General features: G+C 53.0%; 2 protein-coding genes, 2 long non-coding RNA genes and 1 pseudogene across 8 annotated transcripts in view; 2 read left to right on the forward strand and 3 right to left on the reverse strand.

Moving 5' to 3' along the window:
• Nucleotides 1–354, forward strand: part of LOC308578125 (spectrin alpha chain, non-erythrocytic 1-like) — a gene marked incomplete at its 5' end in the record, with an annotated part of 102,216 nt that extends 101,862 nt beyond the window's left edge. Inside the window, one exon of the mRNA XM_081178389.1 lies at nucleotides 1–354. This exon is cut by the window's left edge and continues 146 nt beyond it.
• Nucleotides 1–25,000, forward strand: part of LOC308578205 (protein CIMAP1C-like) — a 797,869-nt pseudogene that overhangs the window by 578,595 nt on the left and 194,274 nt on the right. The gene's annotated exons all lie outside the window — the stretch shown is intronic.
• On the reverse strand, nucleotides 3,477–8,493 carry LOC308578027. The gene is made up of 2 exons (XR_014003819.1): nucleotides 8,150–8,493; nucleotides 3,477–3,979 (listed from the first exon to the last, which is right to left on the reverse strand). It is a non-coding gene; the product is annotated as an uncharacterized lncRNA (long non-coding RNA).
• On the reverse strand, nucleotides 3,986–4,965 carry LOC308578033. The gene is made up of 3 exons (XR_014003825.1): nucleotides 4,945–4,965; nucleotides 4,662–4,689; nucleotides 3,986–4,251 (listed from the first exon to the last, which is right to left on the reverse strand). It is a non-coding gene; the product is annotated as an uncharacterized lncRNA (long non-coding RNA).
• The window catches only part of LOC308578024 (cytoplasmic dynein 2 intermediate chain 2-like), a 54,512-nt gene continuing 38,402 nt past the window's right edge, over nucleotides 8,891–25,000 (reverse strand). The window contains exons 4-10 of one of the 4 annotated variants that reach the window (XR_014003817.1): nucleotides 23,995–24,152; nucleotides 21,609–21,718; nucleotides 20,204–20,362; nucleotides 12,633–12,871; nucleotides 11,027–11,184; nucleotides 9,735–10,039; nucleotides 8,891–8,921 (exon numbers count right to left, since the gene is read on the reverse strand). Coding sequence is in view for 2 of the 4 variants with exons in the window: in XM_081178323.1 (XP_081034449.1) it covers nucleotides 9,807–10,039; nucleotides 11,027–11,184; nucleotides 12,633–12,871; nucleotides 20,204–20,362; nucleotides 21,609–21,718; nucleotides 23,995–24,152 (1,057 nt within the window). In the remaining 2 variants the exon portion in view is untranslated. Of the gene's footprint in view, nucleotides 8,922–9,146; nucleotides 9,363–9,734; nucleotides 10,040–11,026; nucleotides 11,185–12,632; nucleotides 12,872–20,203; nucleotides 20,363–21,608; nucleotides 21,719–23,994; nucleotides 24,153–25,000 lie in introns of those variants that run through there. The other 3 variants (XR_014003818.1, XM_081178323.1, XM_081178324.1) reach the window with 3 other exon arrangements.

Genomic DNA, 25,000 nt, shown 5'->3' on the forward strand with positions numbered 1-25,000 from the left:
AGCCCCCCATTTCCCGGCGCGCCCCCATTCCCGGCGCTACCATTCCCGCGCTAGAACTCCCCCTAGATTCCCCCCAGTTCCCGCTCCCTCTTCGTCCACGGAGGCCCTGCCCCACGGCGCGACCCACGGCGCTGTGGGGCAGGCCCCCTTCCCGCCGCTGCCCTTCCCGCGCTAGAACTCCCCACAATTCCACTAGATTCCCCACAATCCTGCCTGGTTTGCTGAGCTGACCCCTAAGTGGCCCCCCTGCCCCACACGCATGCTCTCCTGCCCCACAGCTCTGCCCCATATCCGGCGCAGAATGTTCCAGTCCGGCTTTGCTTTGAGAAATAAACGCAATTGGTCCAAGCAGAATCTGAGTGTGGGTCTTTCTTGGTGGTTGGGGGGTGACCCCCAAGTGTGGGGTGGAAGGGCAGGGGGCAGGTTTGGGGTCTCAGGTTGTAGGTCTCCACAATTCCACTCAATTCCCCACAATCCCGCCTGGTTCGCTGCGCTGACCCCTAAGTGGCCCCCTGCCCCACACGCATGCTCTCCTGCCCCACACGCTCTGCCCCATATCTCATTGCTTTGAGAAATAAACGCCATTGGTCCAAGCAGATTCTGAGTCGGAGTCTTTCTTGGTGGTTGGGGGCAGGCCCCCATGTGTGGGGCAGGGTGGACAATTGGGGGTCCCATTGATCCTCTCCCCTCCTATCAGCCCCACACATATGGGTCAGTCTAGAGGACCATTGAGTGCCCCATAGCCCCTCTTCTCAGCCCCACATATGTGGGTCAGTCTTCCCATTGCCCCTCTCCTCTCCTATCAGCCCCACACATATGGGTCAGTCTACAGGGCCATTGGGTGCCCCTTAGCCTCTCTCCCCTCCTATCAGCCCCACATATGTGGGTCAGTCTACAGGATAATTGGGGTCCCATTGCCCCTCTCCCCTCCTATCAGCCCCACATATGTGGGTCAGTCTAGCGGACCACTGAGTGCCCCATAGCCCCTCTCCTCTCAGCCCCACATATGTGGGTCAGTCTTCCCATTGCCCCTCTCCTCTCAGCCCCACATATGTGGGTCATTCTACAGGACCATTGGGGGCCGAATTGCCCCTCTCCCCTCCTATCAGCCCCACACATATGGGTCAGTCTACAGGGCCATTGGGTGCCCCTTAGCCTCTCTCCCCTCCTATCAGCCCCACATATGTGGGTCAGTCTACAGGATAATTGGGGTCCCATTGCCCCTCTCCCCTCCTATCAGCCCCACATATGTGGGTCAGTCTAGCGGACCACTGAGTGCCCCATAGCCCCTCTCCTCTCAGCCCCACATATGTGGGTCAGTCTTCCCATTGCCCCTCTCCTCTCCTCTCAGCCCCACATATGTGGGTCATTCTACAGGACCATTGGGGGCCGAATTGCCCCTCTCCCCTCCTATCAGCCCCACATATGTGGGTCAGTCTAGAGGACCATTGAGTGCCCCATAGCCCCTCTCCTATCAGCCCCACATATGTGGGTCAGTCTAGAGGACCATTGAGTGCCCCATAGCCCCTTTCCTCTCAGCCCCACATATGTGGGTCAGTCTTCCCATTCCCCCTCTCCTCTCCTATCAGCCGCTCATATGTGGGTCTGTCTACAGGACCATTGGGGGGGTCGAATTGCCCCTCTCCCCTTCTCAGCCCCACACATATGGGTCAGTCTAGAGAACCATTGGGTGCCCCATAGCCTCTCTCCCCTCCTATCAGCCCCACATATGTGGGTCAGTCTACAGGATAATTGGGGTCCCATTGCCCCTCTCCCCTCCTCTCAGCCCCACACATATGGGTCCATCTAGAGGACCATTAGGGGGTCCCATTGTGGGTCAGTCTATAGGACCATTGTGGCTCAGCCCCACATATGTGGGTCAGTCTTCCCATTGCCCCTCCCCTATCAGCCCCACATATGTGGGTCAGTCTACGGGATAATTGGGGTCCCATTGCCCCTCTCCCCTATCAGCCCCACACATATGGGTCTGGAGAACCATTGGGGGCGCCCCATAGCCCCTCTCTTCTCTCAGCCCCACATCTTCCTCGGCGACCCACACATTGCAGAAGAAGACAACGCCGCCAGCCGCCCCACGGCCGGAACCGGCGACCCATAGAGGACTTGGGGGGCAGGACGCCGAAACCTCCAAACTTGATCCTGGAAGAAACCGGAATTTCCCAAGTTGTGTAATCGGCACATTGTGTGATTCTGGTGTTTAACTAACAACAACAACACAACAACGACAACAACAACAGCATGATATAAAATATATGGTTGTGGGTTTGGTTGTGTTGTGTTGTTGGGTTAGGTTGTGGGTTGGAGTTGAGTTGTGTTGGGGTGAGTTGTGTGTTGAGTTGTGTGTTGTGTTGAGTTGGGTTGGGTTGAGTTTTGGGGTTCGGTTGTGGGTTGAGTTGTGTTGTGGGTTGAGTTGTGTGTTGAGTTGGGTTGTGGGTTGTGTTGTGTTGTGTGTTGAGTTGGATTGAGTTGTGTGTTGTGTTGTGTGTTGAGTTGTGGGTTCGGTTGAGTTTTGGGGTTCGGTTGTGTGTTGAGTTGTGTTGTGTGTTGAGTTGTGTGTTGTGTGCCGAGTCGGGTTGTGGGTCGGGTTGAGTTGTGTGTTGAGTTGTGTGTTGAGTTGTGTTGTGTGTTGTGTTCGGTTGACTATTGGGGTTAGGTTGTGGGTTGAGTTGTGTTGTGTGTTGAGTTCAGTTGAGTGTTGAGTTGAGTTGTGTGTTGGGTTCGGTTGAGTTTTGGGGTTCGGTTGTGGGTCGAGTTGTGTTGTGTGTTGAGTTGTGTTGTGTTGAGTTGTGTGTTGAGTTGTGTGTTGAGTTGAGTTGTGTTGTTGGTTGAGTTGGGTTGTGTGTTGAGTTGGGTTGTGTGTTGAGTTGGGTTGTGTGTTGAGTTGGGTTGTGGGTTGAGTTGAGTTGTGTGTTGAGTTGAGTTGGGTTGTGGGTTGAGTTGAGTTGTGTGTTGAGTTGTGTTGTGGGTTCGGTTGAGTTGAGTTGTGTTGTGTGTTGAGTTGAGTTGTTGGTTGAGTTGTGTGCTGAGTTGAGTTGGGTTGTGTGTTGTGTGTTGTGTGTTGGGTTCGGTTGCGTTTTGGGGTTCGGTTGTGGGTTGAGTTGTGTTGTGGGTTGAGTTGTGTTGTTGTGTTGAGTTGTGTGTTGAGTTGTGTTGTGTTGTGTTGTGTGTTGAGTTGGGTTGAGTTGTGGGTTGCGTTGTGTGTTGCGTTGTGCGTTGTGTTGTGTGTTAGGTTCGGTTGGGTTTTGGGGTTCGGTTGTGGGTTGAGTTGTGTTGAGTTGTTGGTTGAGTTGTGGGTTGAGTTGTGTTGTGGGTTGAGTTGTGTTGTGGGTTGAGTTCAGTTGGGTTGTTGTGTTGTGTTGAGCATTGGGTTGTGGGTTGTGCATTTCCCTTCGGTGCAGAAACCACCCATTCAGTTTCTTGAATTGACAACACACACACACAACACACACACAACACACTTTTGTGTACCAAGAACAATTTAATCATCTACATATATTTACATACATCAAATAGAATTTAATTGAAGTCCAACCAAGAAACCTTCGGGTTGTGTTGTGTGTCGTGTTGTTGCTTTGTGTTGGGTTGTTATGGGTTGGTTGGGCTGTTGGGTGGTTTTGGGGTTGCGTTGAGTCACTGGGTTGTGTGTTGCATTGCGTTGCGTTGCGTTGTGGGTTGCGTTGGGTTGAGTTGTGTTGAGCTGCGTTGAGTTGTGTTGACTTGGGTTGAGGTGCGTTGAGTTGTGTTGAGTTGCGTTGACCTGTGTTGAGTTGTGTTGAGTTGCCTTGCATTGTGTTGAGTTGCGTTGACTTGTGTTGAATTGCGTTGCGTTGACTTGTGTTGAGTTGCCTTGCATTGCGTTGACTTGTGTTGAATTGCGTTGCGTTGACTTGTGTTGAGTTGCGTTGACTTGTGTTGAGTTGCCTTGCATTGTGTTGACTAGTGTTGAGTTGCCTTGAGTCGCCTTGCCTTGAGTTGTGTTGCGTTGCATTGTGTGGACCTGGATTGAGTTGCGTTGACTTGTGCTGAGTTGCGTTGAGTTGACTTGGGTTGAGTTGTGTTGAGTTGCGTTGACTTGGGTTGAGTTGTGTTGAGTTGCGTTGACTTGGGTTGACTTGCATTGACTTGTGTTAACTTCTCTTGACTTGGGTTGAGTTGTGTTGACTTGGGTTGGGTTGCGTATTGCCTTGTGTTGACTTGTCTTGAGTTGTGTTCACTTGTCTTGAGTTGTGTTGACTTGTCTTGAGTTGTGTGTTGCCTTGCGTTGAGATGTCTTGAGTTGTGTTGACTTGTCTTGAGTTGTGTTGAGTTGTGTGTTGCCTTGTCTTGAGTTGTGTTGACTTGGGTTGTGTGTTGACTTGTGTTGACTTGCGTTGAGTTGTCTTGAGTTGTGTTGACTTGTCTTGAGTTGCGTTGACTTGGGTTGAGTTGTGTGTTGACTTGGGTTGAGTTGAGTTGTCTTGAGTTGTGTTGACTTGTGTCCCCCTTGAGTTTTGACTTGGCTTGAGTTGTGTGTTGCCTTGTCTTGAGTTGTGTTGACTTGGGTTGAGTTGTGTGTTGCCTTGTGTTGACTTGCGTTGAGTTGTCTTGAGTTGTGTTGACTTGTGTTGAGTTGTGTTGACTTGTCTTGAGTTGTGTTGTGTCACCCTTCCCACCCTCAATCGGTTGTGTTGACTTGCGTTGAGTTGTGTTGACTTGCGTTGAGTTGTGTTGACTTGCGTTGAGTTGTGTTGACTTGCGTTGAGTTGATTTGTCTTGAGTTGTGTTGACTTGTCTTGAGTTGTGTTGACTTGTCTTGAGTTGTGTTGACTTTCCTTGACTTGCGTTGAGTTGCGTTGACTTCTGTTGACTAGAGTTGTGTGTTGTGTTGTGTTGACTTGAGTTGTGTCACCCTTCCGACCCTCAATCAATTGTGTGGAGTTGTGTTACTGGGTTGTGTGTTGTGTCAATCGCTCACCTCATTGGCCAGCATCTCCAGCTGGCTCCTCTCCCTCCCTCCCTCCTCCCCAAATTCCCCGCCCAGCTGCCAGACCTTGAGCCCGCCCCCTCCGTCCCCGGCGGCCAATAGCTGAGCTCGCCGGGGGTTGAACTCCAGGCAGGAGGCGGGCTCTGGGCTTTGACGGACGGAGAGCCAGGGCTTGAGTTGAGTTTCATTGAGTTGCATTGACTTGTCTTGAGTTGTGTTGACTTGTCTTGAGTTCCATTGACATGTCTTGAGTTGCGTTGACTTGTGTTGTGTTTTGCTGCGTTGAGTTGTGTTGACTTGTGTTGCTTTGCATTGAGTTGCCTTGCTTTGTGTTGAGTTGCGTTGACTTGCGTTGTGTGTTGCATTGAGCTGCGTTGCGGTGCGTTGTGTCACCCTTCCCACCCTCATAGAATCATAGAATCATAGAGTTGGAAGAGACCACAAGGGCCATCGAGTCCAACCCCCTGCCAAGCAGGAAACACCATCAGAGCACTCCTGGCATATGGTTGTCAAGCCTCTGCTTAAAGACCTCCAAAGTAGGAGACTCCACCACACTCCTTGGCAGCAAATTCCACTGTCAAACAGCTCTTACTGTCAGGAAGTTCTTCCTAATGTTTAGGTGGAATTTTCTTTCTTGTCGTTTGGATCCATTGCTCCATGTCCGCTTCTCTGGAGCAGCAGAAAACAACCTTTCTCCCTCCTCTATGTGACATCCTTTTATATATTTGAACATGGCTATCATATCACCCCTTAACCTCCTCTTCTCCAGGCTAAACATGCCCAGCTCCCTTAGCCGTTCCTCATAAGGCATCGTTTCCAGGCCTTTGACCATTTTGGTTGCCCTCCTCTGGACACGTTCCAGTTTGTCAGTGTCCTTCTTGAATTGTGGTGCCCAGAACTGGACACAGTACTCCAGGTGAGGTCTGACCAGAGCAGAATACAGTGGCACTATTACTTCCCTTGATCTAGATGCTATACTCCTATTGATGCAGCCCAGAATTGCATTGGCTTTTTTAGCTGCCGCGTCACACTGTTGGCTCATGTCAAGTTTGTGGTCAACCAAGACTCCTAGATCCTTTTCACATGTACTGCTCTCAAGCCAGGTGTCCCCCATCTTGTATTTGTGCCTCTCATTTTTTTTGCCCAAGTGCAATACTTTACATTTATTCCTGTTAAAATTCATCTTGTTTGTTTTTGCCCAGTTCTCTAATCTGTCAAGGTCGTTTTGAAGTGTGATCCTGTCCTCTGGGGTGTTAGCCACCCCTCCCAGTTTGGTGTTGTCAGGGTTGCTTCCAGATCCTAGCTCACAGAGGATCACGCTAGCCAGCGATCATTAATTAAAAGTCTTTATTGAGTTACAGTTTCCATTCTCAAGCTGCTGCGTGCAACTCTACGTCTTATGCTTAGATCGGCGAAGCTTCGTCTGAATCTCCGCCCCTTGTGCACCAATTTAATATCCTATCCCTGCTCCACCTTTTCCGCCTGACTGTTCTTCTCTGGGTCCCTCTGCCCCCCGGGGTCTCTTCCTTCCGGGATTCCTCTGATGCGGACCCCCCGGACCCTCCTATCTCCTTGCGCCGGGCTTTAGGACCTGGCTCCCTTTCCGGGCTGCCTACTGCGCCACCTTCCTGTGCATTTGAACTTGGCGCGCGCGCCCAACCTTCCACCTTCCGTCTAACCCTCTCTTCGCTCCCCGATGGAGGTGTGGCCACTCCTGACTCATGCCCTCCCCCCTGTTGTGAGCTGCCAACGCTTGATCCCTGGCTCCTTTCCTCTTCCCTACTCTCTGGCGGTGACGCTGGTCCCGATTTCCAACTGCTCTCCTCTGAGTCCCCTCTGGCTCTATCTCCCTGGGGTGTCCCCCTAGTCTCCCCCCTTGCCCTGGCCACTGGTGCTCCTTTCTGTGAATCTTCTGATTCACTGGAAAGACTCGGAGATCTCGGGTCGTTGTCATCACTCATCTTTTCTTCTGCCTCCTCCCCCTCGCTCTCTGTTTCCTCCCTTGCCCTTGCCTCTGCTCCTGAACCCCTGACAGGTGTCATCTGCAAATTTGATCAGGATGCCCTTGAGTCCATCATCCAAGTCGTTGATAAAGATGTTGAATAAGACCGGGCCCAAGACAGAACCCTGTGGCACCCCACTAGTCACTCTTCTCCAGGATGAAGAGGAACCATTGATGAGAACCCTTTGGGTTCGGTCAGTCAGCCAGTTACAAATCCACTGAGTGGTAGCATAGTCAAGACCGCATTTTACCAGCTTCTTTACAAGAATATCATGGGGCACCTTGTCAAATGCCTTGCTGAAATCAAGGTAGGCTACATCCACTGCGTTCCCTTCATCTACCAGGCTTGTAATTCTGTCAAAAAACGAGATCAGGTTAGTCTGACATGACTTATTTTTCAGAAATCCATGCTGACTATTGGTGATCACAGCATTCCTTTCTAGGTGCTCACAGACTGTTTGCTTAATGATCTGCTCCAGAATCTTCCCTGGTATTGATGTCAGACTGACTGGGCGGTAATTATTTGGGTCCTCTCTTTTCCCCTTTTTGAAAATAGGGACAACATTTGCCCTCCTCCAGTCTGCCGGGACTTCGCCTGTTCTCCAGGAATTCTCAAAGATGACTGCCAGTGGTTCTGAGATCACATCTGCCAGTTCTTTTAATACTCTTGGATGCAGTTCATCTGGCCCTGGAGACTTGAATACATCTAAACTGGCCAAGTATTCTTGTACTATCTCCTTAGTTATTCTGGGCTGTGTTTCCTTTGCTGAATCATTTGCTCCAAATTCTTCAGGTCGGGCATTGTTTTCTTTATCGGAGAAGACTGAGGCAAAGAAGGCATTGAGGAGTTCAGCCCTTTCTGTGTCCCCTGTTTGCATTTCACCATCTTCTCCTCTGAGTGACCCCACTGTTTCTTTGTTCTTCCTTTTGCTACGAACATACCCATAGAAGCCTTTTTTGTTGCTTTTAACCTCTCTAGCCAGCCTGAGTTCATTCCCTCAATCGGTTGAGTTGTGTTGAGTTACGTTGACTTGTGTTGAGTTGTGTCACCCTTCCCACCCTCAATCGGTTGTGTTGAGTTGCATTGACTTGTGTTGAGTTGCGTTGAATTGTGTTGAGTTGTGTCACTCTTCCAACCCTCAATCGGTTGAGTTGTGTTGAGTTACGTTGACCTGTGTTGAGTTGCGTTGACTTGTGTTGAGTTGCGTTGACTTGTGTTGAGTTGCGTTGTCTTGAGTTGCATTGACTTGTGTTGAGTTGCGTTGAATTGTGTTGAGTTGTGTCACCCTTCCCACCCTCAATCGGTTGAGTTGTGTTGAGTTACGTTGACTTGTGTTGAATTGCATTGACTTGAGTTGCGTTGACTTGTGTTGAGTTGCGTTGACTTGTGTTGAGTTGCGTTGCGTTGACTTGAGTTGCATTGACTTGTGTTGAGTTGCGTTGACTTGAGTTGCATTGACTTGTGTTGAGTTGTGTTGACTTTCCTTGACTTGGGTTGAGTTGTGTTGACTTGTGTCAATCGCTCACCTCATTGGAGAGCCAGGGCTTGAGTTGTGGGTTGAGTTGCTGGGTTGTGTGTTGCGTTGAGTTGTGTGTTGCGTTGAGTTGTTGGGTTGTGTTCCGTTGAGTTGTTGGGTTGCCCTGACTTGCCTTGAGTTATCTTGCGTTTCGCTGAGTTGTGTTGAGTTGTGTTGACCTGGGTTTAGTTGCCTTGCATTGCGTTGACTTGTGTTGTGTTGAGTTGGGATGAGTTGCGTTGTGTTGACTTGTCTTGAGTTGCGTTGAGTTATGTTGGGTTGTGTTGACTTGCGTTGAGTTGCGTTGTGTTCGGTTGAGTTGTGTTGCCTTGCGTTGTGTTGACCTGTGTTGAGTTGCATTGACTTGCCTTGTGTTGACTTGTGTGTTGCCTTGGGTTGAGTTGCGTTGACTTGCGTTGTGCTGAGTTGCGTTGACTTGGGTTGAGTTGCGTTGTGTTGAGTTATTGGGTTGTGTGTTGAGTTGCGTTGAGTTGACTTGGGTTGCACTGACTTGTGTTGAGTTGCATTGAGTTGTGTTGTCTTGGGTTGCGTTGAATTGTGTTGAGTTGTGTCACCCTTCCCACCCTCAATCAGTTGAGTTGTGTTGAGTTGTGTTGACTTGCGTTGTCTTGAGTTGTGTCACCCTTCCGACCCTCAATCGGTTGAGTTGTGTTGCGTTGGCTTGTGTTGAGTTGTCTTGAGTTGTGTTGACTTGGGTTGAGTTGCGCTGACTGGCGTTGCATTGTGTTGAATTGCGTTGACTTGCATTGACTTCTGTTGACTTGGGCTGAGTTTCATTGAGTTGCATTGACTTGTGTTGAGTTGTGTTGACTTGTCTTGAGTTGTGTTGACTTGTCTTGAGCTGTGTTGACTTGTCTTGAGTTGTGTTGACTTTGGTTGAGTTGTGTGTTGCCTTGTGTTGAGTTGCGTTGAGTTGCGTTGACTTGTGTTGAGTTGCATTGACTTGTGTCCCCCTTGAGTTGTGTTGACTTGCATTGAATCATTGGGTTGTGTGTTGTGTTGTGTCCCCCTCAATCGCTCACCTCATTGGCCAGCATCTCCAGCTGGCTCCTCTCCCTCCCTCCCTTCTCCCCAAATTCCCCGCCCAGCTGCCAGACCTTGAGCCCGCCCCCTCCGTCCCCGGCGGCCAATAGCTGAGCTCGCCGGGGGTTGAACTCCAGGCAGTAGGCAGGCTCTGGGCTTTGACGGACGGAGAGCGAGGGCTTGAGTTGACTAGGGTTGAGTTGTGTTGACTTGGGTTGAGTTGCGTTGACTTGTGTTGCGTTGTGTGTTGTGTTGCCTTGTGTCAATCGCTCACCTCATTGGCCAGCATCTCCAGCTGGCTCCTCTCCCTCCCTCCCTCCTCCCCAAATTCCCCGCCCAGCTGCCAGACCTTGAGCCCGCCCCCTCCGTCCCCGGCGGCCAATAGCTGAGCTCGCCGGGGGTTGAACTCCAGGCAGTAGGCAGGCTCTGGGCTTTGACGGACGGAGAGCGAGGGCTTCTGGGAGTTTTGGCCGAAATCAAAGAGATGAACTTCTCCTAGAAAAGACAAGAGTAATTTATTTTAATTTTATTCGGCAAATTTTAATATTTTAATGCATTTAAATTTTAATGCATTTAAATTTAGATAAATATGTTAATACTCAATATAGTAAATGAAATAAAAATTGAACGTAACTTCATTTCAGGAAATTTAAATTTAATTTAATTTCAGAAAATCATCATCAGTAGTAGTAGTAGTAATAGTAATAGTAGCAGCAGTAATAGCAGCAGTAATAGTAGTAGCAATAGTGATAGTACTAGTAATAGTAGTAATAGTAGTAGTAATAGTAGTAGTGATAGCAGTAGTAATAATAGCAGCAGTAGTAATAGCAGCAGTAATAGTAGTAGTAGTAGTAGTAGTAATAGTAGTAATAATAGTAATAGTAGCAGCAGCAGCAAAAGCAATAGTAGTAGCAATAGTAGTAATAGTAGCAGCAATAGTAGTAGTGGTAGTAGTGGTAGTAGTAATACTAATACTAATGGTAGTAGTAATAGTAATAATAGTAGTAGTAATAGTAGTAGTAATGGCAATAGAAGTAGTAGTAATAGTAGTATCAGTAGTAGTAGTAATAGTAGCAGTAGTAGCAATAGTAGTAGTAGTAGTAACAGTGGTAGTAGTAGTAGTAGCAATAGCAATAGTAGTAGCAATAGTAGTAGTAGTGATAGTAGTAGCAATAGTGGTAGCAGTAATAGTGGTAATAGTAATAGTAGTAGTAATAACAGTAGTAGTAGTAATATTAGTAGCAGTAGTAGTAGCAATAGTAGTAGCAATAGTAGTAATGGTAATAGTGGTAGTAGTGATAGTAGTAGTAATAATAGTAGTAGTAATAGTAGTAGTAGCAATAGCAATAGCAGTAGCAATAGTAGTAGTAGTGATAGTAGTAGTAGTAGTAGTAATAGCAGTGGTAGTAGTAATAATAGTAGTAGTAATAGTAGTAGTAGTAGTGGTAATAGTAGTAGTAGTAGTGATAGTAATAGTAGTACCTTCCCCGGTAGCAGCGGCGAAGACCAGGGGCCGGACGGGGGACCAGCGGACCCCGAAAACATACTTCCTGGAGAGTTGCAGGGATACTAGGGGCTGTGCTTGCAACATGGAGTAGAGGTGAACATGGCCGTCGGTCCCTCCGCTCAGAAAGAGGTTCCTCCCGGGAGGAAGAGTAAGACATAAAAGATTAATAATAATAATAATAATAATAATAATAATAATAATAATAATAATAATAATAATAATGTGGAAGCAGTGAGTAATAGTAAGTAACAATAAGTAATAATGTATTCCTATCGTATCATTCTGTAATAATATCAACATCTTCCTGTACTACTATCTTCCAATAATAATAATGATAATAATAATAATAATAATAGTCTTCCAATCATCACCATATCTTCCTGTAACAATAATAATATCTACCTGTACTACTACTATCTTCCTGTAGTAGTAGTAGTAGTAATAGTAATAATGATAATGATAATAATAATAATAACAACAATGTCTTCCTATCATATCTTCCTGTAATAATAATAACAACATCTTCCTGTACTACTACTATCTTCCTGTAGTAGTAGTAGTAGTAGTAGTAGTAGTAGTAATAATAATAATAATAATAATAATAATAATAATAATAATAATAATAATGTCTTCCAATCATCACCATATCTTCCTGTAGTAGTAATAATAATATCTTCCTGTACTACTATCTTCCAATAATAATAATAATAATAATAATAATAATAATAATAATAATAATAATAATAATAATGTCTTCCAATCATCACCATATCTTCCTGTAGTAGTAATAATAATATCTTCCTGTACTACTATCTTCCAATAATAATAATAATAATAATAATAATAATAATAATAATAATAATAATAATGTCTTCCAATCATCACCATATCTTCCTGTAGTAGTAATAATAATATCTTCCTGTATTATTATTATTATCTTCCAATAATAATAATAATAATAATAATAATAATAATAATAATAATGTCTTCCTATCATATCTTCCTGTAATAATAATAATATCTTCCTGTACTACTATCTTCCTGCAGTAGTAGTAGTAGTAGTAGTAGTAGTAGTAGTAATAATAATAATAATAATAATAATAATAATAATAATAATGTCTTCCAATCATCAACATATCTTCCTGTAGTAATAGTACTACTACTATCTTCCAATAATAATAATAATAATAATAATAATAATAATAATAATAATAATAATAATAATAATGTCTTCCTATCATATCTTCCTGTAATAATAATAATATCTTCCTGTACTACTATCTTCCTGCAGTAGTAGTAGTAGTAGTAGTAGTAGTAATAATAATAATAATAATAATAATAATAATAATAATACCACCACCACCCCCGGTCTAATCATCATCATCATCATCATCATCATCATATCACCCCTGGTCTAATAATAATAATAGTAATAGTAGTAGTAGTAGCAGCAGCAATAATAATAATAATAATAATAATAATAATAATAATAATAATAATAATAATAATAATAATAATAATAATAATAATAATAATAATAATAATAATAATAATAGGTAATTAATAATAATAATAAACAACCTGTGGAAGGGCGAGCAGCTGAGCGAGTAGACGGGCCCGCTGTGGGGCGCGAAGGCCATCTGGGCCGGGGCCCTGAGGGGCAGGCCGCCCCCCGAGTGGGGCGGCCCCACGGCGGGGGTCTCGGCCCCCGCCCAGCACTTGAGGAGGTCGCCGCCTTCGGTCCCGGCCACAAAGAGCGTGGGGTCAAAGGGGGAGAAGGAGAGGGCCGTGACCCCCAGCGGGGCGTCCCCACGGCAAATCTGTGGGGCAGGAGGAGGAAAGGAGAGGGGTGTGAGTTCCCTGGGGAAATCTGTGGGGCAGGATAAATCTGTGGGGCATAATGCTGTGGGGCAGGAGGAGTGTGAGTCCCCAGGGGAAATCTGTGGGGCAGGAGGAGGAAATTAGGGGGCTGTGAGTAACCAAGGTGGAGCCCCACATAATGCTGTGGGGCAGGAGGAGGAAAGGAGGGGGTGTGAGTACCCAAGGGGGTGCCCCCCATAATGCTGTGGGGCAGGAGAAAGAAATGAGGGAGTTGTGAGTTCCCAGGGGAAATCTGTGGGGCAGGAGGAGGAAATTAGGGGGCTGTGAGTAACCAAGGTGGCGCCCCACATAATGCTGTGGGGCAGGAGGAGGAAAGGAGGGGGGTGTGAGTACCGAAGGAGGCGCCCCCCATAATGCTGTGGGGCAAGAGGAGGAAGGGTTCAAAGGGGGAGGAGGGCTGTGACCCCCAGCGGGGCGTCCCCACGGCAAATCTGTGGGGCGGGAGGAGGAAAGGAGGAGGGTGTGAGTTCCCAGGGGAAATCTGTGGGGCAGGAGGAGGAAATTAGGGGGCTGTGAGTAACCAAGGTGGAGCCCCCCATAATGCTGTGGGGCAGGAGGAAATGAGGGGGCCGTGAGTTTCCACAGGAAATCTGTGGGGCAGGAGGAGGAAATGAGGGGGCTGTGAGTACCCAAGGTGGCGCCCCACATAATGCTGTGGGGCAGGAGGAAATGAGGGGGCCGTGTGTTTCCACAGGAAATCTGTGGGGCAGGAAGAAAGGAGGGGGGCGTGAGTACCCAAGGGGGCACCCCCCATAATGCTGTGGGGCAAGAGGAGGAAGGGTTCAAAGGGGGAGAAGGAGAGGGCCGTGACCCCAAGCGGGGCGTCCCCACGGCAAATCTGTGGGGCGGGAGGAGGAAAGGAGAGGGGTGGGAGTTAACGGGAAATCTGTGGGGCAGGAGGAGGAAATGAGGGGGCTGTGAGTACCCAAGGTGGTGCCCCACATAATGCTATAGGGCAAGAGGAGGAAAGGAGGGGGCGTGAAATCTGTGGGGCACAGGAAAAAATGAGGGGGCCGTGACCCCCAGCGGGGCGTCCCCACGGCAAATCTGTGGGGCAGGAGGAGGAAAGGAGGAGGGTGTGAGTTCCCAGGGGAAATCTGTGGGGCAGGAGGAGGAAAGGAGGTGGCGTGAAATCTGTGGGGCAGGATAAATCTGTGGGGCACGGGAAATCTGTGGGGCAGGAGGAGGAAATTAGGGGGTTGTGAGTACCCAAGGGGGCACCCCCCATAATGCTGTGGGGCAGGAGGAAGAAATGAGGGGGCATGAGTAACCGAGGTGGTGCCCCCCATAATGCTGTGGGGCAGGAGGAGTATGAGTCCCCAGGGGAAATCTGTGGGGCAGGAGGAGGAAATTAGGGGGCTGTGAGTAACCAAGGTGGAGCCCCCCATAATGCTGTGGGGCAGGAGGAGGAAAGGAGGGGGCGTAAGTACCCAAGGGGGCGCCCCCCATAATGCTGTGGGGCAGGAGGAAATTAGGGGGCTGTGAGTAACCAAGGTGGAGCCCCCCATAATGCTATAGGGCAGAAGGAAATGAGGGGGCCGTGAGTTTCCACAGGAAATCTGTGGGGCAGGAAAAAAGGAGGGGGCGTGAGTACCCAACTGGGCGCCCCCCATAATGCTGTGGGGCAAGAGGAGGAAGGGTTCAAAGGGGGAGAAGGTGAGGGCCGTGACCCCCAGCGGGGCGCCCCCACGGCAAATCTGTGGGGCGGGAGGAAAGGAGAGGGGTGTGAGTTCCCAGGGGGAATCTGTGGGGCAGGAGGGGGAAATGAGGGGGCTGTGAGTAACCAAGGTGGAGCCCCCCATAATGCTGTGGGGAAGGAGGAAAGGAGGGGGGCGTGAGTACCCAAGGTGGTGCCCCACATAATGCTGTGGGGCAGGAGGAAATGAGGGGGCCGTGAGTTTCCACAGGAAATCTGTGGGGCAGGAGAAGGAAATGAGGGGGCTGTGAGTAACCAAGGTGGTGCCCCACATAATGCTGTGGGGCAGGAGCAAATGAGGGGGCCGTGAGTTTCCACAGGAAATCTGTGGGGCAGGAAGAAAGGAGGGGGGCGTGAGTACCCAAGGGGGCGCCCCCCATAATGCTGTGGGGCAGGAGGAAGAAGGGTTCAAAGGGGGAGAAGGGCCGTGAGCCCCAGCGGGGCGTCCCCACGGCAAATCTGTGGGGCGGGAGGAGGAAAGGAGAGGGGTGTGAGTTAACAGGGGGAATCTGTGGGGCAGGAGGGTGGCGCCCCCATAATGCTGTGGGGCAGGAGGAGGAAATGAGGGGGCGTGAAATCAATCTGTGGGGCAGGATAAATCTGTGGGGCAGGAGGAGGAAATGAGGGGGTTGTGAGTACCCAAGGGGCCACCCCCCATAATGCTGTGGGGCAGGAGTAGGAAATGAGGGGGCGTGAAATCTGTGGGGCAGGATAAATCTGTGGGGCACGGCAAATCTGTGGGGTGGGGGGAAAGGAGAGGGGTGTGAGTTAACAGGTGGAATCTGTGGGGAAGGAAGAGGAAATGAGGGGGCTGTGAGTATCTGTGGGGCAGGAGGAGGAAATGAGGGGGATGTGTGTTCCCATGGGAAATCTGTGGGGCAGGAGGAGGCAATGAGGGGGCTGTGAGTATCTGTGGGGCGGGAGGAGGAAAGGAGAGGGGTGTGAGTATCTGTGGGGCAGGAGGAAGAAATGAGGGGGATGTGAGTTGCCAAGATGGTGCCCCCCATAATGCTGTGGGGCGGGAGAGGAGGAAAGGAGGGGTCCGTGACCCCCAGCGGGGCGTCCCCACGGCAAATCTGTGGGGCGGGAGGAAAGGAGAGGGGTGTGAGTTAACACGGGAAATCTGTGGGGCAGGAGGAGGAAATGAGGGGGCTGTGAGTATCTGTGGGGCAGGAGGAGGAAATTAGGGGGCTGTGAGTAACCAAGGTGGAGCCCCCCATAATGCTACGGGGCAGGAGGAAATTACGGGGCTGTAACCAAGGTGGAGCCCCTCATAATGCTATGGGGCAGGAGGAAATGAGGGGGCCGTGAGTTTCCACAGGAAATCTGTGGGGCAGGAAGAAAGGAGGGGGCGTGAGTTAACAGGGGGAATCTGTGGGGCAGGAGGAGGAAATGAGGGGTGTGTGAGTTCCCATGGGAAATCTGTGGGGCAGGAGGAGGAAATGAGGGGGCTGTATCTGTGGGGCAGGAGGAGGAAATGAGGGGGTTGTGAGTTGCCAAGGTGGTGCCCCCCATAATGCTGTGGGTCAGGAGAGGAGGAAAGGAGGGGGTCGTGACCCCCAGCGGGGCGTCCCCACGGCAAATCTGCGGGGCGGGAGGAAAGGAGAGGGGTGGGAGTTAAGAGGGGAAATCTGTGAGGCAGGAGGAGGAAATGAGGGGGCTGTGAGTATCTGTGGGGCGAGAGGAGGAAAGGAGGGTGTGAGTACCCAAGGTGGTGCCCCACATAATGCTATGGGGCAGGAGGAAATTAGGGGGCTGTGAGTAGCCAAGGTGGAGCCCCACATCATGCTATGGGGCAGGAGGAAATGAGGGGGCTGTGAGTATCTGTGGGGCAGGAGGAAATTAGGGGGCTGTGAGTAACCAAGGTGGAGCCCCCCATAATGCTATGGGGCAGGAGGAAACTGAGGGGGCTGTATCTGTGGGGCAGGAGGAGGAAATTAGGGGGCTGTGAGTAACCAAGGTGGAGCCCCACATAATGCTATGGGGCAGGAGGTGGAAATGAGGGAATTGTGAGTTAACAAGGGAAATCTGTGGGGCAGGAGGAGGAAATGAAGGGGGCTGTGAGTTAACACAGTAAATCTGTGGGGCAGGAGGAGGAAAGGAGGGGGGCGTGAGTACCCAAGGTGGCGCCCCCCATAATGCTGTGGGGCAAGAGGAGGAAGGGTTCAAAGGGGGAGAAGGAGAGGGCCGTGACCCCCAGCGGGGCGTCCCCACGGCAAATCTGTGGGGCGGGAGGAAAGGAGAGGGGTGTGAGTATCTGTGGGGCAGGAGGAGGAAAGGAGGAGGGTGTGAGTGTGGGAGGGGTGGGAGGAGGAAAGGAGGAGGGTGTGAGTATCTGTGGGGCAGGAGGAGGAAAGGAGGAGGGTGTGAGTATCTGTGGGGCGGGAGGAGGAAAGGAGGGGGGGCGTGACCCCCAGCGGGGCATCCCCACGGCAAACCTGTGGGGCGGGAGGAAGAAAGGAGGAGGGTGTGAGTATCTGTGGGGCAGGAGGGGGAAATTAGGGCGCTGTGAGTTCCCAAGGTGGTGAAATCTGTGGGGCAGGAAAAATCTGTGGGGCAGGAGGAGGAAAGGAGGGGGTTGTGAGTATCTGTGGGGCGGGAGGAGGAGAGGAGGAGGGTGTGAGTACCCAAGGTGGCGCCCCACATCATGCTATGGGGCAGGAGGAAATTAGGGGGCTGTGAGTAACCAAGGTGGAGCCCCCCATAATGCTATGGGGCAGGAGGAAATTAGGGGGCTGTGAGTTCCCAAGGTGGTGAAATCTGTGGGGCAGGAACAATCTGTGGGGCAGGAGGAGGAAAGGAGGAGGGTGTGAGTACCCAAGGTGGCGCCCCACATCATGCTATGGGGCAGGAGGAAATTAGGGGGCTGTGAGTAACTAAGGTGGAGCCCCACATCATGCTATGGGGCAGGAGGAAATGAGGGGGCTGTGAGTATCTGTGGGGCAGGAGGAGGAAATTAGGGGGCTGTGAGTAACCAAGGTGGAGCCCCCCATAATGCTATGGGGCAGGAGGAAATTAGGGGGCTGTGAGTAACCAAGGTGGAGCCCCCATAATGCTTTGGGGCAGGAGGAAATGAGGGGGCTGTGAGTATCTGTGGGGCAGGAGGAGGAAATTAGGGGGCTGTGAGTAACCAAGGTGGAGCCCCCCATAATGCTATGGGGCAGGAGGAAATGAGGGGGCTGTGAGTATCTGTGGGGCAGGAGGAGGAAATTAGGGGGCTGTGAGTAACCAAGGTGGAGCCCCCCATAATGCTATGGGGCAGGAGGAAATTAGGGGGCTGTGAGTAACCAAGGTGGAGCCCCCATAATGCTTTGGGGCAGGAGGAAATGAGGGGGCTGTGAGTATCTGTGGGGCAGGAGGAGGAAATTAGGGGGCTGTGAGTAACCAAGGTGGAGCCCCCCATAATGCTATGGGGCAGGAGGAAATGAGGGGGCTGTGAGTATCTGTGGGGCAGGAGGAGGAAATTAGGGGGCTGTGAGTAACCAAGGTGGAGCCCCCATAATGCTATGGGGCAGGAGGAAATTAGGGGGCTGTGAGTAACCAAGGTGGAGCCCCCATAATGCTTTGGGGCAGGAGGAAATGAGGGGGCTGTGAGTATCTGTGGGGCAGGAGGAGGAAATGAAGGGGGCTGTGAGTTAACACAATATATCTGTGGGGCAGGAGGAGGAAAGGAGGGGGTGTGAAATCTGTGGGGCAGGATAAATCTGTGGGGCAGGAGGAGGAAAGGAGGAGGGTGTGAGTTCCCAGGGGGAATCTGTGGGGCAGGAGGAGGAAAGGAGGGGTGTGTGAGTTCCCATGGGAAATCTGTGGGGCGGGATAAATCTATGGGGCATGGGGAATCTGTGGGGCGGGAGGAGGAAAGGAGGAGGGTGTGAGTTCCCAGGGGAAATCTGTGGGGCAGGAGGAGGAAATGAGGGGGCGTGAGTAACCAAGGTGGAGCCCCACATAATGGTGTGGGGCAAGAGGAGGAAGGGTTCAAAGGGGGAGAAGGAGAGGGCCGTGACCCCCAGCGGGGCGTCCCCACGGCAAATCTGTGGGGCGGGAGAGGAGAGGGGTGTGAGTTAACAGGGGAAATCTGTGGGGCAGGAGGGTGGCACCCCCCATAATGCTGTGGGGCAGGAGGAGGAAATGAGGTGGCATGAAATCTGGGGGGCAGGATAAATCTGTGGGGCACGGGAAATCTGTGGGGCAGGAGGAGGAAATTAGGGGGTTGTGAGTACCCAGGGGGGCGTCCCCACGGCAAATCTGTGGGGCAGGAGGAAAGGAGAGGGGTGTGAGTTAACGGGAAATCTGTGGGGCAGGAGGTTGGCACCCCCCATAATGCTGTGGGGCAGGAGGAGGAAATGAGGGGCGTGAAATCTCTGGGGCAGGATAAATCTGTGGGGCATGGGAAATCTGTGGGGCAGGAGGAGGAAATGAGGGAGTTGTGAGTTATCACAGGAAATCTGTGGGGCAGGAGGAGGAAAGGAAGGGGCGTGAGTAACCAAGGTGGTGCCCCCATAATGCTGTGGGGCAGGAGGAAGAAATGAGGGGGCTGTGAGTTCCCACTGGAAATCTGTGGGGCAGGAGGGGGAAAGGAGGGGGTTGTGAGTTCCCACAGGAAATCTGTGGGGCAGGAGGGAAGGAGGGGGCGTGAGTACCCAAGGGGGTGCCCCCGTAATGCTATGGGGCAGGAGGAGGAAAGGAGGGGGGCCCAACCCTGACCCCCAACCATGACGCCCAACCCTGACCCCCAACCCTGACCCCTAACCCCGATGCCCAACCATGACCCCTAACCCTGACCCCCAACCCTGACCCCCAACCCCGACGCCCAACCCTGACCCCTAACACAGACCCCTAACCCTGACCCCCAACCCTGACCCACAACCCTGACCCCAACCCTGACCCCTAACCCTGACCCCCAACCCCGACACCTAACCCTGACCCCCAACCATGACACCTAACCCTGACCCCCAACCATGACCCCTAACCCTGACCCCCAACCCCGACACCTAACCCTGACCCCCAACCATGACACCTAACCCTGACCCCCAACCCCGACACCTAACCCTGACCCCCAACCCTGACCCCCAACCATGACACCTAACCCTGACCCCCAACCCTGACCCCTAACCCTGACCCCCAACCCCCAACCATGACACCTAACCCAGATGCCCAACCCTGACCCCCAACCCCGACCCCCAACCCTGACACCTAACCCCGACCCCCAACCTCGATGCCCAACCATGACCCCCAACCCTGACCCCTAACCCCGACGCCCAACCATGACCCCTAACCCTGACCAACCCCCAACCCTGACCCCCAACCCTGACCCCTAACCCCGATCCCCAACCCTGACGCCTAACCATGACCCCTAACCCTGACCGACCCCCAACCCCGACCCCCAACCATGACAACTAACCCTGACCCCCAACCATGACCCCTAACCCTGACCCCCAACCCCCAACCATGACACCTGACCCCAACCCCCAACCAGGAACCCTAACCCTGCCCCCAACCCCCAACCATGACCCCTAACCCTGCCCCCCAACCCCCAACCCTGACCCCGACCCCCAACCCCGACCCCCCAGCTGACCTTCTTGGGCCTGCCCCCCCGGGGGATCTGCCGCGGGGCCAAGGCGAAGCCGGCCACGGGTTCGAGGAGGCCGTCCTTCTCCTCCTGCCATAGGAGGATCTTGCCGTCGGTCGAGGAGCTCAGGAGGCGGGGCTGCTTGTCGCCCGGCAACCAGGTCACCTGATCGGGGGGGGGGGAAGGGAGGGCGGTCATCTTTGATTTCCGATTCAAGAAATCGAAATCATCCAAATCGAAATCATCCAAATCGAAATCATTGAAATCGCTCACGAGTCACATGACAGGAAGTCAGCAAGGGACACTTTCTTCCCTGGCTCACATGACAGGAAGTCAGGGCCACACCCTTCCTGAGTCCCATGACAGGAAGTGAGCAAGGGACACATGACAGGAAGTCTGACAGGGCCCTGCCCTCCCCGGGTCACCTGACCCACTTTTCCCTACCTGCTACACGGGGTCCGTGTGCAAGTCGTCCTGCATCACATGACAGGAAGGCAGAAAGGGACGCTTCCTTCCCCGGCTCACATGACAGGAAGTCAGAACAGGGCCCGCCCTCCCCCTGGTCACCTGACCCACATTCCGGGGACCCGCCTACCTGGTACACGGGGTCCGTGTGCGAGTCGTCCTGCATCCCATGACAGGAAGTCAGAAAGGGCCACACCCTTCCTGAGTCCCATGACAGGAAGTGAGCAAGGGACCCATGACAGGAAGTCAGCAAAGGACCCACCCTCCCCCTGGGTCACCTGACCCCTTCTGACCTTCCTGGTACACGGGGTCCGTGTGCCAGTCGCTCACGAGTCACATGACAGGAAGTCAGCAAGGGCCACTTCCTTCCCTGGCTCACATGACAGGAAGTCAGAACAGGGCCCGCCCTCCCCCGGCTCACACGGCAGGAAGTCAGAACAGGGCCCGCCCTCCCCCGGGTCACATGACCCCTTTTCACCCACCTGCTACACGGGGTCCGTGTGCAAGTCGTCCGTCGTCCCATGACAGGAAGTCAGAAAGGGCCACACCCTTCCTGAGTCCCATGACAGGAAGTGAGCAAGGGACCCATGACAGGAAGTCAGCAAAGGACCCGCCCCCCTGGGTCACCTGACCCCTTCTGACCTTCCTGGTACATCATGTGACAGGAAGGCAGAAAGGGACACTTCCTGTGCCAGGTCACACGGCAGGAAGTCAGACGGGGACCCGCCCTCCCCCTGGTCACCTGACCCGCCTTTCGGGGACCCGCCTACCTGGTACACGGGGTCCGTGTGCGAGTCGTCCTGCATCCCATGACAGGAAGTCAGAAAGGGCCACACCCTTCCTGAGTCACATGACAGGAAGTGAGCAAGGGACCCAGGACAGGAAGTCAGCAAAGGACCCGCCCTCCCCCTGGGTCACCTGACCCGCCTTCCGGGGACCCGCCTACCTGGTACACGGGGTCCGTGTGCGAGTCGTCCGTCATCCCGCTCCTCCAAATCAGTGGGTCTTCCGGCCGGCCGATGTCCCAGACCAGGACTTCCCCACTGAACAGCCCCACTGAAAGGAAGAGAGGCGCCTGATTGGCCGAGGGAGGCAAGACCCGCCCCTTCCTCCCGTTTGAGCCAATCGGGTTGGGGAAGGCGGGGCAAGAGGCGCCGGATGGGCCGAGGAACAGAAGACCCGCCCCTTCCTCTCCCGCTTGTCCCACTGAACAGCCCCACTGCGAGAGAAAGAGGCGCCTGATTGGCCAAGGGAGGGAAGTCCCGCCCCTTCCTCCCGTTTGAGCCAATCGGGTTGGGGAGGGAGAGGCCGGATTGGCCACTGGGATGCAGGACCCGCCCCCTTCCAACTAGCCCCCCAACAGGACTTCCCCACTGAACAGCCCCACTGCGAGAGAGAGGCGCCTGATTGGCCGAGGGAGGGAAGACCCGCCCCTTCCTCCCGTTTGAGCCAATCGGGTTGGGGAAGGCGGGGCAAGGGGCGCCGGATTGGCCGAGGAACAGAAGATCTGCCCCTTCCCCCCGCTTGCCCCACTGAACAGCCCCGCTGTGAGGGGAGAGGAGAAGTCCGATTGGCCGAGGGGACGGAAGACCCGCCGCTTCCTCCCGCTGGAGCCAATCAGGCTGAGGCACTGGGGGGACGAGACGCCGGATTGGCCAAGGGAAGGAAGACCCGCCCCTTCCTTCCAGACCAGGACTTCCCCACTGAACAGCCCCACTGCGAGAGAGAGAGGCGCCTGATTGGCCGAGGGAAGACCCGCCCCTTCCTCCCACTGGAGCCAATGGGGTTGGGGAGGGAGAGGCCGGATTGGCCGAGGGGATGGAAGACCCGCCCCTTCCTCTGTTCGCCCCACACCAGGACTTCCCCACTGAACAGCCCCACTGTGAGAGAGAGAGAGGCGGCCGATTGGCCGAGGGAGGGAAGACCCGCCCCTTCCTCCCACTGGAGCCACTGGATTGGCCGGTGCACCGTAAGACCCGCCCCTTCCTCCTGCTTGAACCAACAGGGGTTGGGGAAGGAACTGGGGGGATGAGACGCCGGATTGGCCATTGGATGCAAGGCCCGCCCCTTCCTCCCACTCGAGACAATCGGGTTCGGGGAGAGAGAGGCCGGATTGGCCGGTGCGCCGTAAGACCCGCCCCTTCCTGCTGCTTGAACCAACAGGGGTTGGGGAAGGAACTGGGGGGACGAGACGCCGGAATGGCCAGTGGATGCAAGGCCCGCCCCTTCCTCCCGCTACAGCCAGTAGGGGTTGGGGAAGGCGGGGGGAGAGACACCGGAATGGCTGATGAGATGGAAGACCCGCCCCTTCCTCCTACTACAACCAATAGGGGTTGGGGTAGGAACTGGGGGGACGAGACACCGGATTGGCCGACGGGACGTAAGACCCGCCCCTTCCTGCTGCTACAGCCAATAGGGGTTGGGGAAGGCGGGGGGAAGAGACACCAGATTGGCCGATGGATGCAAGACCCGCCCCTTCCTCCCGCTTGAACCAATAGGGGATGGGGAAGGCGGGGGGGGGACGAGACACCGGGTTGGCCGACGGGCCTTAAGACGGGCCCCTTCCTCCCACTCGAGACAATCGGGTTCGGGGAGAGGAAGGCCGGATTGGCCGAGGGGACGCAAGGCCCTCCCCTTCCTCCTGCTGGAGCCAATCGGGTGTGGGGAGAGAAAGGCCGGATTGGTCGACGGGCCGTAAGACCCGCCCCTTCCTGCTGTTAGAGCCAATAGGGGTTGGGGAAGGAAGTGGGGGGACGAGACGCCGGAATGGCCGATGGATGCAAGACCCGCCCCTTCCTCCTGCTTGAAACAATAGGGGTTGGGGAAGGCAGGGATGAGAGACCGACTGGCCAATGGGGTGGAAGACCCGCCCCTTCCTCCCGCTTGAACCAATAGGGGTTGGAGAAGGCGGGGGAAGAGACACCGGATTGGCCGATGGATGCAAGACCCGCCCCTTCCTCCTGCTAGAGCCAATAGGGGTTTGAGGAAGGTGGGGGGGACAGGAGGCCGGATTGGCTGACAGGACGCAAGGCCCGCCCCTTCCTCCCACTCAAGATAAATCGGGTTTGGGGAGAGAAAGGCCGGATTGGCCGACGGGCCGTAAGACCCGCCCCTTCCTCCCGCTTGAACCAATAGGGGTTGGGGAAGGCGGGGACAAGACATCGGGTTGGCCGACGGGCCGTAAGACCCGCCCCTTCCTCCCGCTACAGCCAATCAGGTTCGAGGAAGGTGGGGGGACTGGAGGCCGATTGGCCGCCGGGACGTAAGACCCGCCCCTTCCTCCCGCAGGGACGAGACACCGGATTGGCCGACAGGCGCGAGGGCGGGCCTACCGGCCATGACGGACGGGCGGCGCGGGTGGAAGGCCAGCCCCATGGCGGCGCTGGGGGCCTCCAGGACCAGATCGGGGCGCTGGGGGTCGGGGGCCCGGCGGTCGAGGTTCCAGGCGCAGACGTAGGATTTGTCGGCCCCCCAGTCGCCATCGTCCAATCTGGGGGGAGAGATGGGGGGGAGAAAGGAAGATGGGGGGAGAATATATTCGGGGGGAAATATCTATGGGGTGGAAAATCTTCGGGGGGAATATATTCGGGGTGAAATATCTCTGGGGGGAATATCTTTGGGGTGAAATATCTCTGGAGGGGAATATATTTGGGGTGAAATCTCTGGGGAGAAAAATCTTCGGGGGGAAATATATTTGGGGTGAAATATCTCTGGGGAGAAAAATCTTTGGGGTGAAAAATCTTCGGGGTAAAATATATTGGGGGGGGAAATATATATGGGGAAAATATCTCCAGGGGGAATATGTTCGGGGTGAAATATCTGTGGGGAGAAAAGTCTTCGGAGGAAAATATATTGGGGGGGAAAATATATATGGGGAAAATATCTCCAGGGGGAATATGTTCGGGGTGAAATATCTGTGGGGAGAAAAGTCTTCGGAGGAAAATATATGGGGGGGGGAATATATATGGGGGAAATATCTCCAGGGGGAATATATTTGGTGTGAATTATCTTTGGGGTGAAATATCTCTGGGGAGAAAAATCTTCGGGGGAAATATATTTGGGGTGAAAAATCTTTGGGGAGAGAAATCTTCGGGGGAAATATCTTTGGGGTGAAATATATTTGGGGTGAAAAATCTTCGGGGGAAATATCTCTGTGAGAAAAATCTTTGGAGGGAAATATATTCGGGGGGGGGGAATATATATGGGGAAAATATCTCCAGGGGGAATATATTCGGGGTGAAATATCTCTGGGGAGAAAAATCTTTGGGGTGAAAAATATTCGGGGGGAATATCTTTGGGGAGAAAAATCTTCAGGGGGAATATCTCTGGGGGAATATA

This window comes from Podarcis bocagei, assembly GCF_964188305.1.
Source record: "Podarcis bocagei genome assembly, chromosome: W".
Classification (NCBI taxonomy): Eukaryota; Metazoa; Chordata; class Lepidosauria; order Squamata; family Lacertidae; genus Podarcis; species Podarcis bocagei.